Source organism: Macaca nemestrina, chromosome X (genome assembly GCF_043159975.1).
Source record: "Macaca nemestrina isolate mMacNem1 chromosome X, mMacNem.hap1, whole genome shotgun sequence".
NCBI classification, from domain to species: Eukaryota; Metazoa; Chordata; class Mammalia; order Primates; family Cercopithecidae; genus Macaca; species Macaca nemestrina.
In genome coordinates, this window is record NC_092145.1 from 139322461 (window position 1) to 139340214 (window position 17754).

The 17754-nt window shown below is 38.4% G+C and overlaps 1 protein-coding gene across 8 annotated transcripts in view; it reads right to left on the reverse strand.

Annotated features, from left to right (window-relative positions):
• Positions 1 to 17392, reverse strand: part of LOC105478211 (connector enhancer of kinase suppressor of Ras 2) — a 288198-nt gene extending 270806 nt beyond the window's left edge. For 3 of the 8 annotated variants that reach the window (XM_024791678.2, XM_011735340.3, XM_071088812.1), the window contains exon 1: positions 16821 to 17391. In XM_024791678.2, coding sequence (XP_024647446.1) covers positions 16821 to 16884 — 64 coding nt within the window. In that variant the 5' untranslated portion in view covers positions 16885 to 17391. Of the gene's footprint in view, positions 1 to 16820 lie in introns of all 8 variants that reach the window. The other 5 variants (XM_024791677.2, XM_071088814.1, XM_071088811.1 and 2 more) reach the window with 3 other exon arrangements.
• Positions 17393 to 17754: the final 362 nt, after the last annotated feature.

Genomic DNA, 17754 nt, shown 5'->3' on the forward strand with positions numbered 1-17754 from the left:
GCCCCTGCTCAAGGGATCTGTGGAACTTTGAAATTCAGAGTGATGATCTAGGGTATCTGGCAGAAGAAATTTCTAAGCAGCAAAGCATTCAAGAAGTGGCCTGGTGGCTTCTAACAGTGTATGGTCATATGCATGAGTGAAGAGATGGTATGAAACCGGAACTTATATTTAAAAGGGAAGCAGAGCATAAAAGTTCAGAAATGGCACAGTCTGACAATCTGGTACAAAAGAAAAACCCATTTTCTGGGGAGGAATTCAAGATAGCTGTAGACATTTGCATAAGTAAAGAGGAGCTGAAAGTTAATAGCCAAGACAATGAGGAAAAGGCCTCGAAGACATTTCAGAAACTTTCATAGCAGCCCCTCCTGTCACAGGCCCAGAGGCCTAGAAGGGAAGAATGGTTTTGTAGGCTGGGCCCAGAGCCTGGCTGCCCTGTACAACCTCATGACACTGCTCCCTGTGTCCCCAGCCACTCCAGCTTCAGCTGTGGCTAAAAGGACCCCAGATACATCTCAGGCTGCTGCTCCAGAGGTGCAAGCTGTAAACCTTGGCAGCTTCCACATGTTGTTAAGCCTGTGGGTGCAGAGAGGGTAAGAGTTGAGGCTTGGGAGCCTCTGCCTAGATTTCAGAGGATGTATGGAAATGTCTGGATGTTCAGGCACAAGTCTACTGCAGGGGAGGAGACCTCATGGATGACCTCTACTAGGGCAATGTGGAGGGGAAATGTGGGGCCCACACAAAGAGTCCCCACTAGGACACTGCCTAGTGGAGTTGTGAGAAGAGGACCACCATCTTCCAGACCGCAGAATGGTAGGTCTACCAAAAGCTTGCACCATGCACCTGGAAAAGACGTAGGCACCCAGTGCCAGTCTGGGAAAGCAGCTAAGGGGCTTGTACCTTTCATAGACACAGGGCCAGAACTGTCCATGGCCTTGGGAACCCATCCCTTGCATCAGTGTGGCCTAGATGTGAGACATGGAGTCAAGGGAGGTAATTTTAGAGCTTTAAGATTTAATGACTGCCCTGCTGGGTTTCAGACTTGCATGGTCCTGTAGCCCCTTTCTTTTGGCTGATTTCTCCCTTTTGGAATGCATGTGTTGACCCAATGCCTGTAACCCCATTGTATCTTGGAGGTACCTAACTTGGTTTTGATTTTACAGTGTCATAGACGGAAGAAACTTGCCTTGTCTCAGATGAGACTTCGGACTGTAGACTTTTAAGTTAATGCTGAAATAAGTTAAGACTTGGGAGACTGTTGAGAAGGGATGATTATATTTTGCAATGTGAGAAGGACATGAGATTTGGGAAAGGCCGGGGCAGAATGATATGGTTTGGATTTGTGGCCCCACCCAAAACTCATATCAAATTGTAACCCCCAATGTTGGAGGAGGGCCCTGGTGGGAGGTGATTGGTTCACGAGTGTGGATTTCTCCCTTGCTGTTCTCGTGATAGTGAGTGCTCACGAGACCTGGTTGTTTTAAAATGTGTGGCACCTTTCCCTTTGCTCTCTTCCTCCTTCTCTAGCCATGTAAGATGTGCCTGCTTCCCCTTCACCTTCCGGCATGATTAAAAGTTTTCTGAGGCTTCCCCAGCCATGTTTCCTGTACAGCCTGTGGAACCATGAGCCAATTAAACCTCTTTTCATTATAAAGTACCCAGTCTCAGGTAGGTTTGTATGCCAGTAATGCAAGAACAGACTAATATACTGCCCTAGGTAAGTAAACATCTGCCCTAAGTAAATGTGTGTGCATATTTATACACACATTTATATATACAGCTGATTATCAATTATAAACCACAAGATTTATTTACTTAAAAATTATCATGCCTTGCTTAACATTCCCACACAAATTGCCTGCAGGAAACAGAAACTACAATTAGAAGGAACACTGGGAGTTAAGCTTTGTTAACAATGTTTAGAATAGCACACACTTCTGTCTGAGAATTTAACTGCAAATTGTTTAGCATTAAGGTAAAATGAGACGATAGAGCTAACTTTTGGTGGTCTCCATCCTATCCATGTACATTTAGTTTCCTTTTCTTAAACATATTTCCTGATTAGCAAAAGGTAAAAAATGCTAATCAAATAAAAGAGCAAATTTAGTAGAATGAAAACAAAGTATAACATTCATTCAATAAAATTATTTTTCAAATCACAACAATATGTATCCATAAAATTTAAAAAATGTTCACGCATGGAAAAGTACAAGGTTTACAAAAAAGAGAAGTGGTAAGGCCAGGGTTCGTGACGCCAGGCCAGGGCCAATATTGTTTCCTGGGAGCATTTTGAGAATTATGAGTAGTACTGGATTATCACAATGATTAGGTTACTGAATGATTGCTAGATCCATGGATGGAACAATCCCACATAGTGAAGAACATACTCTATATCTCAAGTGCCCTTTTTTATTTGAAAGACTTTATTATTAATACTTCTAGAGAGGCAAAACAAAATTATACATATATGACACATAGCTTATCTTTTGGTATTACCAAATTTGAAAAATACTGTAATTTTTTTATTTGAACAACTTTTTAAAAATTTCAGAATAGTTTTACATCTACAGAAAAGTTGCAAAAAATAGTATAAAGAGTTCCTGTATACTCTTCACCTATATTCTTATTATTAACATCTCACATTACTATGGTACATTCACTACAACTAAGGAACCAACCTTATTATATTGCTAATAAGCTAAACTCCACACTTTATTTGTATTTCATTAGTTTTTTCCTAATGTACTTTTTCATTCCAAGGTCCTATCTAGAATGCCATAATATAACTATGTCTCCTTATAACTATATCTCCTCCATAATATAAATATATCATGTCTCCTTAGCCTTTTCTGGTTTTTGAGTTTCTCACATTTTCTTTGTTATTGGTGACCTTGACAGTTTTGTGGAGTTTTGGTTGGGTATTCTGAAAAACGTCCTTAAATGTGGGCTTTTCTAATGTTTTTCTCATGGTTAGAATGGGGTTATGGGTTTGTGGGGAGTAAGGAAAGACCATAGAGATAAAGAACCATTCTCATAATATCATATCAATCACATCACAACACATCACATCATATCACGGGTACATGCTATCAACATGACTTATCACTGACGATGTTAACCTTGATCACTTGGCCAAGGTAGCAACTGCCAGGGTTCTCCACTATAAAGTTATATGTTTCCCCTTTTTCACACTCTACTCTCTGGAAACAAGCCACTAAGTGCAACCCACAATCAAGGAGTGGGGATTTAAGTACCACCTCTTTGTGGTGGGAGTTAGGGAGTATGTATACAAATGATCTGTAATTCTCTACATGAAAGATTTGTCTTTTCTCCTCCATTTCTTTACTTATCCAGACATTTATTTATATCAGAATGGACCCATGAATATATTTATTTTATATGTTGGGTTATAACCCAATACTATAATACTTTATTGTTCAAATTGTTCCAGCTTTAGCTTTTGGAAGCTCTTTCGGATTGGCTTTTGAGTATTTTACATGCCCTCATCATTGTGTTTTTTGAACACTTCTTTACTTTATGGCACTACAGGATGCTCCAGGCTCTTCTCGCATATTCCCTACCCTAGCCCTAGAATATAATATTCTCCAAAAAGCTGTTTCCTTCACTCATAACTTTCAAATGGTCAACGGGAATTACTAGAATGGCTTATCAAATGAGTCTGGTCCATTAACACTTCTCCTACTATTTGTTTTTACTTCACTGTCTATTCATTCACCTGTTCTTCCATTTTCTTGTATACATTCCATGGAACAACTTCTGATCTTAATGCTTCTTTTAAATCCAGATATGTTCATTAAAAGTAGGGGAAAATATCAATTATTTTCCTCTTGTATAGTCATCCTGGGTATGTACATACAGAAACCCATATTATTTTATTATGTATTTCTCTTTTTATTACAATAAGGACATTTTAGTGAGTTTTTAAAAATTATGTGAGTAGGTAAGTTATATTATCTGTGCATTTTATTTCAGGAGGTATTACATAACATCTGTTATGTAAAACATCCAAAAAGATTGACATAGGAAAAAAGAATAAGCTAGAATCCAATGTGTGCACCTGATTTGGATTATGATTGAAGAAAAAAAATGAAGTGTCTGACATTTACGAAACTAGAAATTTACACAAATAGATATTGATATTAAGGAATGAATGGACAGTGGTATGATAATAGTGTTATGGTTCCTCAGCTATTATTCTGCTGTATTTCTTTTCTTTTCTTTCTTTCTTTCTTTTTTATTTATTTATTTATTTTTTTGAGACAAGGTCTCATTCCATCACCCAGGTTGGAGTATAGTGGCACAATCACAGCCCACTGCAGCCTCGACCTTCCTGGTTCTGGTGATCCTCCCACCTCTGCCACCTGAGTAGCTGGGACTACAGGCATGCCCCACCATGCCTGGCTAATTTTTGTATTATCTGTAGAGACAGGGTTTCATCATGCTGCCCAGGCTGATCTCGACCTCCTGAGCTCAAGTGATTTGCCCATCTCAACCTCCCAAAGTGCTAGAATTACAGGCATGAGACACTGTACCCAGCCCACTGCTGTATTTATTTTCTATGTGCATGCATTATTTTCCAGTATGCATATGTTTAAGAACAAGCAGCTTCATTTGAAAAGCTAAAATATAAGAAACCACTGCCTTTAAACATTAAATCAGATACATCTTAAAATTAATGTAGACGGAGATTCACAGTATTACCATATTTAAACCAGATTGTTTTTTAAAACAAGATGTCAACAATTATTTCAAAGAAAGTGATGAAATTCTCAAAAACATCCCCAAATAAAATTAATTCTAATTTATATGAATTTTAAAGGATAATAAGCAATTTAGGAGAAAAAGGTGCTTTATATAGTCAGAGAGACAAGACCAAGGTAACTTCAAACTAGTTGGTAATTTACCACAGTTCACAATTTTTTTTAAGGTTCTATTGTCCTGGGTATTGTAATAGCTTTTATAAAAAGTGAGAAACTTCAAACCATTCTCTCCACAAGTAAAGAACAATTTAAGTTATTTTCACTTATTTTAACACTTCCAGTCTAAAGCAAACTCACCTTAACTCTTTCTATTAAAAGAAAGCAAGGAGAAACAGAAAATATCATCTTTGCATAACTTTGAACAAATCCTACTTTAAGTTCCCACATATATACTAGAATATATATTTTTAAAACATATGGAAAGTTATGTGTATCACTTTAAAATATAATGTATGTGGAATTGTGCCTTTCATTACCATTTTACAAGCACTCCATTGGTCAAATATCTAATTCAACTTGACCACTCCATATTTTGCATTTATTTCACAATAGTTTTTTTTAACTAATTATGATTAAATTTCCTCTAGCATTTAAATTGCTTTCGTGATTCACTTAGCTTTCCTATCATATCACAATTTGGTCTATTATAAATGTTTCCAAACAAAACAATTTGAGGAGATGAACTGACATTTTGTAGGTATATAAGGGTTTCAGATCTACAGGAACACACCAAAAAATGTCTGCTGTTCAAAGAAACACTAATGAAATGCAGGTAGCAAGGCTAACCACTTCTGAGTAAATCTGAACAAATTATCATTATTTTTGGTAAAATGTGACATACTTATGAATGTCTATTATCAGGTACCACATACTTTTATTAGCAATCCTTTGAGAACAAAACATCTCAGCACTGGGTTCTTGGCAGTAGTGCTCAGAGTAGGCTTTTTTTAAATTTTGCCTAGGTCCAGACTCAGCAGAGGGGAGCATCAAACTCTAGGGGTCACTTCAAAATAGAAAAGCTGTCACCAAGACTACAGTAATATGTGGCATCTTTGTCACTAATGAAAGCCCTATCCTGAGCAGTAGAAACAACTCATCGTGCATACACACACGCACACACACCTCACTAGAAGCCCAAAGGACACAAAAACTATAGCCCACCTTACCAGATACTAGAAAAGGTAGGTTTGATGGAGAGGACATAACATCTTTGAAAAGTATTTCCAGGATTCCTCTCATGTCACATCTACCTCTGCTAGAAAAGCAAGGTGGAAATATTAGGTATTTTTGAACCAATCAGAAATCAATACTTAAAAGAAACACCTGCTTAATAAATATACAGGTATATAGGACAAGTCATTCAACATTTCTAAGTAAAAATTTCTCTAGGCCAAAGTTCCTTCATGTGTAAAATAGGGATTAAGTCCAACCTTTCAGGGCTAAGATAGGCATTAAATGTAATGTAGGGAAAGCACCTAGCACAGGACACAGTATGTAGGAAGCACTTAATAAATATAATCTATTATTAGTTCTGCCTCTGAATATTGCCAACAGAATATAATCTCTTCCTTTAAAAAAGTTGACATTTATATTTGCTTACTATATACAAGGCATCGTTTTAAGTATACCACAACAGAAAAACGTGGTAAAATGTAGAAACACCTTTTAGATTGGTAATTGTAGGTAATACCAGCATCCCCATTTTATAAAAAGGAGAAAACTTGGGAAAATTACTTAAACTCTTCCTAAGATCACACAAGCAAAGAAGTGATAAAGTCAGGACACAAACCCAGGTATCTTGATTCCAAAGTGCTCTTACCTGTACTATATTACATACTATGCCAACTTTTAAAGGGTAGAAAATTCAGAAAAATTTTTAAAAGGTCAATTCTGAAAATCATTGTGTACATATCTGAACTGTGTCCTTTACTCACTAAATTGTAAATCCAATCCAGTAGGGGAAAAGTTGACGTCAAACCTAATTTCACTGAACAGCTGTACAATCTCTGTTGAGCTGCTTAACTTCTCTGTACTTTACCTATAAAAAGGTGTTAATAACTCTCCCTTATCTCACTTTTAAAGATTATTCGTAATAATATAATGTGAAGTACATGACCTTTCTAATTTGGGTGAATGAGAAGAACCAAGCTATATTAAATAACGTTTGCAAAATACTCCAAAAAACAAAAAGTGATAATTCTAAGTATACAGAAATTCTAAGTAAAAATACAACTCCTTTCTAACTAGCATATTTCCAGTATGTAAGTGGCTCCTGGCAAAGTATAATACAAAAACATTGTACTCTCCCAGGTCAAACAATTTCTTTCCAATCTTGTTTGCATTATTAGATTGATCAGCAAACTTTTCCTTCACATATTAACAGAATCTTCAATAGGAGCACAGTGAAATTATCACAAATCCCAAATAAAAAGAATCTGAATTAACAGGTTTTTACCATAAGTAAACTCAAAACATTATGTCTAGGGCCACTGGAAAGAAAAATCATCTAACCCAAATATTTCACAGAACAAACTACTCTGTGTGTGTCAATTCAACATCAAACTGAAAGTCTCTGGTCTGACTGCTAGAAGGCAACAGAGCAGGCTTCTGGATAAAGAAGCTTTGTTCCTTTGATTTAATGTAACATTGGTGCCAACAGAGACTGCCACAAAGCTCATCCTGACACCAATATAATGGGAACTGGGGAAAGAACATCTAGCCCTGCCATATCATGCTAGCTCTATACCACATCAAACTTGGTTTCTATGTAGGTTCCAGCAGGCCAGAAGGAAAACTAGCAACTGGACTACTATATGTCTGTTTTGAGCACCATGAGCAAAATCTCTACACTTTCTCTGTTATATGTATTTAATATCCCAAGGCCTGTTTTGAAAACCAAAATATAAATGATTTTCACAACATTAAAATATCAATTTTCTGAAAAAATATACCAAATAAACTCCTATATACATATAAAAAACACATCAAAATTAAAACAAAAATTCAGCTAGTATTAACATTAATCATTCAGCAGTATTATTTAATGCCAGAATTTTAAAGGTTTTTACTAATAAATTACATTGTTAAGTACAACTAACGACTTACTAGAAAATAGATTCTTTTATCATCTTTGGTAAATACATTGATAAAAGGAAAATCCAGGATCTAAGCCAAGCTTCCATTGATTTGTTCCAGTTATTACTTAAGAAAACATGTTGCAAGCCTGTTTTAAAAATAGCAGATGTATTTGAAACAAAATAAAAAGTTCAAACAAACACCAAAAAAAAAAAAAAAAAAGATATTGGGCAAAATCTTAAAAGGCAACTAATTTAATGAGGTTTCTTCTTATCTACCACTGTATCTAAAGACTATCCAACCTATCTAATTTCTAAGAACATTAATGTCAAGTAAACATATAACAGTCATGCATGCTACACTTGATATTAGTTATGTAACAATATTTTTATCATGGCAAACCATCCTATATTGGTGTCAGTGCAACTTTTGGTTTATTAAATAAATATTGGTTTTTCAAACAATTTTATGTTGTGGTAAAATAGTCAACAGATGAACAAAGAAAGCTAAAACAGTTATTACTGCACTTTAGCAAAATTTAAAATTCAGTGCATTTATGCAAATAGCAACAAACTCTTTTTTCCTGAAATTGCAAGAGTAAGATAATGAAAACTTCCATTAGAATTAATGATTGTAATTTAAATTAAAATCAAACCATAAATTAAATACACCTTTCAAGTTTAAAAATTCTATCTTGTAGAATAGTTGTTTGTAAGTCAAATCAGGGCACAATTGCAATCCATTGTTTTGCAGTACTAGCTAGGGCATTTAAGCCTGATGGTGTTTTATAAAGAGTTAACAAACTGGCATGCCTATTAAGATCTTCACAATTTCACTTATTCTGATTTGTATTTTAATGATTCTAAATTGGGAGGAGGCAGGCTTTATTAGAAAAATTTCAGTAATTTGCCTACTAGTGATTACCTAGCAGCATGTAATTCATAGAAAATCCACTTGAGGCACCTGTATTTAGCAAACTATGTCTTGCAATAATTCTGTACATATGTTCTTAAAAAGTGCCCTTCAAAAGTTAGTAACGATAAACTTACATCTAGTTTTTAAAGTTTTATTTTTTTCAAAATCAGAGGGAAGGATGAAAAATTACACAAGAAAATGCTACTTTAAGATGCACCTTTAAATACCTTAATTGTATTCCTATTAATAAAAATGCAAATTGAACACTAAATATAATAAATAAGATAATGGTTTCATTAAGCTCAAGGGTTGTTTTTCCATTTTATCGTCCCAATTAACAAATAAAGGATATCTTAACAGAATAATGCATTTTAATTTTGTATATGAGCTTTTTGTTTTTATTTTTATAAGAGGACAAAACTAAGACATTTGATCAATTTCACTCTATCATGCATTCTAAAATATATAGAGTTCTTTAAAAAATACCCAAATGAAGAAACAATTAGAAAATTTGAATGAAGGGAAATAAATGCTTAGGAGGAGTGTGTTTTAATGTTTTAATAAGTATTTGCTTATCATGTTGTCTTACTAAGTGATGTTAGTAAATAATATTTATACTATCTATAATATTTATGGCATAAATACAAGTGTTATTAATTTACTGAAATTATTAATATTTTATAACAAAATGAGTTTAAACCATGATTCGTATCTTTGAATTGGCTAGAGCACCACAACTATGAGAAATGGATAAAGCAACCCTACTTCTACTGTATCCTGGCACACAATATGTAGGTTGGCACTGAAGTATCCATTAGAGCATTATAAGGGACTTTACGTGCATTGTCATTTAGGAAAGCAGATTTGCTGACAGACCAGTAATCTGTGAATACATTAATTTATTCCTTCCCTCAACAAATATTTTCTAAGTGCCTATTTTATACCAGATACTTTTTTACACACTGGTACAAGAAACAGACGGGGTCCTTGCACTCATCTAGTGGGGGAGCTGGAGATCAATCAAATAACCATCCAAATTAATATAAAAATAAAACTGGTGAATGGGACACAGGAGATATACATGGTACTAGGACAGCATATAACTGAGGATTTGATGTGATTTAACAAATCTGGAAAGGCTTTCCTAAGGTGGATGAGAAAAAGCATAAGACCTGAAGGGTGAGTAGGACTTAACTAGGTGAAGAGAATGAGGGAACATATTAAGTGCAAATGCCCAGTGGTAGGCAAAAAAGAAGGACGGTGAGGCAGCCTGTATACTTGGTGCTGTGCATGACACTTACCTCATAGGCAATAACCAAACCTTCAAGGGTCTTATAGGCCATGTTAAGGACTTTGACCTTTATCCTAAAAACAATGAGAAGTAATTAAACTGTTTTAAACTGATAAGGGTAAGAAGTGAGAGAATGAGATCAGATGCAATTCATTTTCAAGGAATTCATCGTGACTGGAGGTGTATGGATCAAACAAATAAACAAAATTAAGATGCTACAATTATCATGACCTCGACTGAAAATGGTCATATTTTGTGCCTTGTAGCAAAAGGAAAAAAAGGGAAACAGAGTCCATTAATTTTACCTTTTTTAAACTCAACCACCACTTCTCCAACTTTTCCACTGATGCATCTGTAATTGCTCAAAAGAGTGTATTCAACCCTGGGAGGTCTGGAGAATAGAGCTTTAAACAGCCAGCTGCAAGCCTAAAATTCCTGTTAAGTCTCTGGTCTCATCTTTGAAATAATGCCAATTTTGATTTCTACATCATGAATATAATATCCATGTTTGTTTTAATATAAAAAAGCTTAGCAAAACACACACACACACACACACACACACACACACACACACACAAAACACCTCTTTGGCTTCTTTGGATCATTTGGCTTCCACAACCACAAAAATATACCATTTTGTGGAACACAGGCCTATGCTATTCATGAAAACTGTGAATTCACTCACTGAATGTAATTCAACACAATGATTCCACGTTGAAGACTATACTTGTTGCTTTTAATCAGACACTAAACAATAAAAAGCCATAAACAATTAAAACTTTTAGACTCCATTTTTTTCAAATTACTTTATACTCCCTTCCCCCGCCCTTTTTGAAAACTAGTACAGATGATCCATTCTTTTAGTACTATTTTTAGAAGCTAATAACTTTATTCTTCACAATAACCCTATGTGTGAGGTATTGCAGGGAAGACACATAGAAAGCTAAACGTCATTAAGAACAAATTGAGGTCGGGTGCGGTGGCTCACGCCTGTAATCCCAACACTTTAGGCGGCCGAGGCAGGTGGATCACTTGAGGTCAGGAGTTCAAGACCAGCTTGGCCAACATGGTGAAACCCCATCTCTACTAAAAAAAATACAAAAATTGGCCAGGGGTGGTGGTGGGTGCCTGTAATCCCAGCTACTCGAGAGGTTGAGGCATGAGAATCACTCGAACCCAGGAGGTGGAGGTTGCAGTGAGCTGAGATTGCGCCACCACACTCCAGCCTGGGCAACAGAGTGAGACTCTATCTCAAACAAAAACAAAAACAAACAAAAACAAACAAAGAATAAATTGAGCCCTAATCTAGGGTTGCTTTGTTATAAATAAAAATGATAATTTATCATTGCTTTAGGAACAGTATTAATACTTAAAAGTCTATTTCCATTCTTCGTATAAGAACTTGGTTCAGTAAAATTAGAAATATCTAACAACATAATGTTAATGATTTAATTAATCTTCAAAATAATTTAACATTATTTTCAAATCATTCCTGAGAAACAGATTTGAAACAGCTGTACCAATTCAATACACATTCTTTGTGGGCTTATTTTTGGCAGCTGAAGTTTTATAATGTGGCATTTATTTAAACTCAGGACATGATGAGAGTTTTATGGTCTTTGTGAAATGCAGATTTGTTCTTGTACTTTTGTGCCACCTACTCATGCTCCTCCCTCACTTTCCCTCTACTGCCCACCTCTCTCCTTCATCCAGACAAACCTATATACGACCCCCCTTTACTTAATAACCCCATCTCAACTCTAGAGTTTCTTGCTGTGCTGCTACATTTAGTATACATCCCTCTTAGATTATGCCTTAAGTAAATAAGTAGCTTAAATAGTTGCTAGAACCCCACCCTCCTCACAGACCCCTTTCTGATTCAATAAAATTATCATCTTCTCTTTCCAATGGTGCTCATATACAGCTTTTAAAAAAATTACTACGTGTGCTAGTTGGTACCTTTCTCTGTCTTTGCCTAAGTTTGTCAATGTCACTACCATGCCTTACAGAGGCTAATTTCCCCAAAGCAGAGAATAATTTAAAACAATCCATTAAAGTACCTTCCATGCAGAAGCACTGAGAAAATAATATCTATGGAGCAAATATATCTACATAAATATACTCCTTGTTCCTAATCTGCACTAAATCATGAGTGTTACATTAAGGAGCAAATGTTAATAACACTATAAGAAAAATAACATGTCTTCTGAATGAAATTCTACGTATGGAAAAGATACATTCCTTCTTTACATAAAATGACAAGAATTCCTGTTCCCCAAGAAAGTCAAATCCAAAGTAGATGATTGTTGGTGCCAATTTAGTCACCTTTCAATTGAAAAAAACACCCTAATTTTTCAAAAGGAAGTGATACAAACAATTTGATCACTTAAGCTTACTTGTAGTTCCTGCCAGAAAATTATTTCCAATCTCTCTCTCAAGACAGTTGAACTCAAAATTCTGACATTTTCTTTATTTAATAAAGACAAATTTCAACCTCAGCTCTGGGTCCTATGATGGGCAAAAAGAATTACTAAAGAGCATTGTACCTGTCAAAACATCTCTGCCTTATCAAATACATTCTCCTTTACAGCATTAAACTTTTATACTGACTAGACTTTATATAATCACTACATTTTCCTCTACTATAGGATTGTATACAAAACATTGGTTTTGCTTTTTATACCTAAAAGAATGTATTTTATTTTCTATCCTCAAGACGGCTGAGTCATCACGACAGAAATTAGAAGTCAGAGAATGCCTCTTGAAGAAATGATTTATAGTAAACAGGAAAGGGTAGAGCAGTTGATTGTGGAATGGGTTGAGAAAAGGCTATCTTAAAAATTTAATTATTTTAGGAATCATAATAATACAAAATTGGTTGGAGCTAAATCACAGAGATGTTTAAAGACCAGCAAAATGGGGCCTATTGGTTAACTCTGAAAAATCATAATCATTTTATCTGACCCAGAGAGATTAAAGATTACTGGAAGAATGTAATGTAGGGAGCTGAGTCCTAGAAAAATAACTGTCTTAGTCATGTGGATATTTTGAACGAGTCTCAGAGTTGGAAAAGATGTAAGAAAAAAATTGGAATGACTGGGTGTGACATGGACTAGGAAAATTAATAATAAAGTTAATAACAGAGGCCCTAAAGCATTCAGGGTTTTTTGTTATATTTCAGTGGGCAAAAAAGTAGAGAAGGTCTGCAGACTCAAACAACTGCAGATTATTTCCAGGCCCTGCAAGGGGACAGATAGGAGCTGAGAAATGACTTATTTTTGAATAACAGACGGAGGAAAAATTAGAACAATTACTGGCCTACTTTTCTGCCTATGGCTTTTTCCAATAACTCATTTGTCTTTATTTAACTTGAAAGGAGTTTATGTTTTAAAATATAAAAACTACAAGAGGATTGGATGCAATTTCCAACTGAAGGTTAGTTTCAAATGCTAATTTATGAGTATTTGGTTTTCTCCAAAAACATTTTTATAAGATTAATTTTAAAAATTAATTTGAAGGTCTAGAAGATATCTCCAAATAGCCAGAAGTACTATCAGGATAATTTGTGATATAGCTACTTATTTCACTGACTCACAAAGAGTTCATGTATTTACTGGAAATAACATTGACACTGTGTTATATTCAATTTTTACTGTCAGTAGAAAATTTGGTATTTGATTTTACAAATAATGAAGTTGGTGAGCAAAAGAATACAAGGATTTCCTTATATTTTTACTACTAACAATATATAAATTTTATATTTCCATCTCCCTCAAATATTTTAATAAAAATCAATCTAAATGAATCCATTTATACATTGCACCAAAATTGCAATGTATAAATCGTCTCTCATAAATAATCTTTAATATATGCCACTAAAGCTTAATAATCTTGTCAGCTTTTTTTCCCTGTTCATTTCCCTCTCTGGGACTGAGTTTCTATACCACTTCTACAAATTGTCTAGAATCATAAATATATGGCCACTCCTATTCTTATACACTTAATGATTCTTTTTCTGTTTAGTGAAGAGAAAAAATATCCTAGAAAGTACATAAAGAATGTACCTTACTTAAACAGAGTTATAACTATTTATGATTGTGACCAGCAGAAAGCATATACTATATGTTTTCAATGTTAAGGATGATGAAACTGTCTCATTAGGAGCATCCTCTGAAGAACTCCCACAGTGTTGCAGTTGTTCAAGACTCTTGTTCATTCTTTGGTACTGCCTTTACAACACTACATATTACACAACACTAAATGAGGTTTAGCCTCTCAAAGCTACAGCCTAAATTAGCAGGTGACTTTTAAATATTACTGCATTACTGCAGGATGAAAAATATTTTTAAAATGTCCTTTGTTAAACTTTATTTGGGGAAAAGGGCAAAGAGAGAAAAATTAAGGTAACAGTGTAAGTTACAAGTTGAGGAAATGTTGTTTGTTTCATGCAACTATTTTTTTAAATCTCATTTTCTGATAATATCTCAAATCAAATACATATGAATATTAAGGAAATTTCAGCAGGAAGTAGTTTGGGATTTGAAATATCATTCATTCTCTTCCAGTCATATGTGTATACGATACACAAACTCTATCCTGGCTACCTAATTCATCTTTTCAAATAGCTCTAAAATGCGTCACCAACAGGTATGAAACAAGGTATTCGACTTATGTATTAAAAAAAAATTCAAATCACAGCTAACAATGTTAACCTAACTTCAAAGAAGCCACATTTTAGGCTGGAAAGATTTTTAAAGGACTTGTGTACTGAACAACTAATAATGTGTGTCAGAATATTTGCATCATATATTCTACTTGCTTCAGTGGACCTAAACTATGGAGAGAGGGGAAACTGCAAGAATGTAACTGGGAGGGTGGGAGGTGGAGACTGAGTATGCAGCACTCACTACAGGCATCATGGGAATCTGCAAAAGGTAGTCTATGAAGGTAATCAGACTCCCATGGAGCCAAGATAGCTTGTCTTTTCATATTTCAGCAACAGACTCAAACTACAGTAACCTTTTAGAAAAATTCAAAGAAAGGGGTTTTAAGCATTGTTGCTTCCTGCATATACTCTGGCTCTTTCTTCCATCACTGAGAAACAGAGAAGAAGGTGGAGAGTGAGGAGAATTGGTGGGAATCTAAGATACTGGAATTTCAATAGCAAATATATAAAGAGAAAAAGCAGCAGCAAAGATGAGCCACTGCAGGACTTTGTCTTAGTCATCTTTATATCCCCCATGGCACCTTAGCACAATGCACTGCACACAGGGGGGCAGTAGATAAATAATGTATTGGGTTTAATTCAATTCACTCACATTTGTACTGTGCTTAGCAGTTACAAAACAGTTTCCACATATTAGAAAAGAAAAGCAAAGTAAATGAGGAATAAAGGGGCAAGTAAGGGAATAAAATGAAAGCAAAATAAAGAAAAATCCACAAGAATAAGCAAGCGGCCAAAAAGGCTGGGGAAAAGAATGAGCAAAAAAATTCAGTTTCTCCCTGTCACTCTCAATCCCTTCCAATCACCTCACCTCTCATTCTAAATTATCTGGAGCTTAGAAAGTCTGACTGTTAAGTAAGCCCAAGAAGGGGCTCCTTCATCGTAGGAACGGGCATTTTCAGCGATAATAAGCCTTTGGTCCCTGACTGATCTACCTAGAGTTTGCTCAGGTATGACCTCGAGCAAAACGCTAACATTTCCCAAGTGTGGCCACGGATTCTTTATTCCATTCCATCCCATCTATCCCCTCTTCAATTCCCAAAATCTTAGGGAAGAGTTGGGCCTGGGAATCCAAGGGGTTGGTGGGTGGGGGAGTCCTCTACAAGCCCCTTAACTCAGACAACAGAGGGAGGTAGTGAGACAGGAAAGCCCAGGGATTAGAGAAAAAGCTCACGTTTGCGATTAGGAGGGCGATTGTCTATAACTGTGGTTATTATCAATCGCCAGGGGCAAAAAGGGGGGAACCTTCAAGATGGAAGAAATGTGAAGGTACCTGAATGCGCATCACCTTACACCTGGCGTTGAGCCCTTAAAAAGCCGTGAGGTCCAAAACCTCGACTGGCTTGAAAGGGAGAAAGCAGGGAAGGGAAAGGATGTGAGGGGATGCGCTGGAGGCAGCCCACAGATACCAGCAAGGATGCTGTCCCAGGGGAAGCATGATGTCCTCACCCCCAAAGTAGCACGTACCCCCGCCCTGGGCATCCTCAGCCAAACCTGGGTGTGGGGGGATGCCAGGCTCCAAATGGGGGCGGCCGAGTCCTGACCCCATTATGCGGGCTAAAAGTTGCTTGGGAGAGTTGGCGCTGGGGAAGGCGGCTGGCAAGGGCGGCCGCCGAGGGGGCGTCAGCTTTCCCAGGAACAAAGGGGCCAGGGAAGGCGACCAGGGGAGCAGGTCCTGGGGGAGTCCACCCTGAGCTAGGAGATAAGGGTCGCCACGTCCTCCTGGCCCAGGGGCAGTAAGGGGAGCGGGGAGTACGCAAGATGTGCCGGTATTCCGCCTCCTGACTTCCTGCCTCCAACCGGGTGGCGCCCGCTGCCCTCTAGCTCTCTGGCCGCTCCGCGCCCCTCTAGCTGGAGACAAAAGGAGACCGGGGACCCCAGGCCCCTGCCAGTCCTGGAGGACCCCCGCCCCGACGCGTACGACGTACGCCAGTGGAAGCCGCGGTGGCGGGCTCTGGCGCGACGGGCGCCCCCTCCTAACCTCGCACTGGTGCCCCGCGCCCCAGTGCCGCCTCACCCTCCCCGCAGCGGGCATTACCTTTCATCCAGTCCACTACTTGACTCGGAGACCATTTGCTCACGGGCTCCATTATCAGAGCCATGGGTACGGGGTCGGTTCCGTGCAGAGCGCGGAGCTCAGACACAAAACGAACTCAGCAGTCCGAACCGCTCTCAGGTGGGGTCCCTTGCTGACCGCAGCCTCTCTGGGCGGGCGGCGCGTTGAAAGCGGCTTTTGTGTGTCGGGTCTCGCGGCTGTAATGTCTCTTAGCCAACCGCTGGCAGGAACGGCGACGGGGAGGGAAACGTGCAGGAGTCGTGGCTCCGCGCCGGGTCTGCTCAGTTCCCGCTAAGGCGGCGGCGGCGGCTGCTGCTGCTGCTGCTGCCTCCGCCGCTCCGCTCGGGTCTCCGTCCCTAGGGAGCTTCAGTTCATGGCTTGAGCTGCTGAGGGGGTCGCGTCACCGAGGGAAGCAGCCTCTGCCGCACGCCCTCAGCCAACTTGCCCGCTCGCCTCACGCGCGGGAGTGAAGCCCCCAGCACGACTAGCTGCCCGGCGGAAATGACGAGGGGCCTCCTGCCACCCAAAATATCTCTCCGCAGCCCTCGGGTGCGGGGCGCGCGCGCCACGAGCCCCCCGCCCGCTCGCTGCCGCGCGGTCCCGCCCTCAGGGCCGACGGCAGGCGCGCGAGGCGCGTGCGCGTGCCAGCACGAGGCCGAAGCCCAGGGTCTGTCTGGCAGGCAGACAGGTGCCAGCAGCTCGCAGCCTGGCGTTCCCGCTTTGGGGCCGTCCGGGAACAGAGGCGCGCGAGGTGCGCGTGCGCGGCAGCGGAGGCGGTGGCGGCGCGAGGCAGAGCCAGAGCCCGGGGTCAATCAGGTGCGGGCGGCTGGAGTATGGCTTTGTGAGGCCTCTGAGGGGACCCGGCGGTGGCGGCCACGGCGAGACGGGCCGCCCACCAGTTGAACTCCGACAGCTG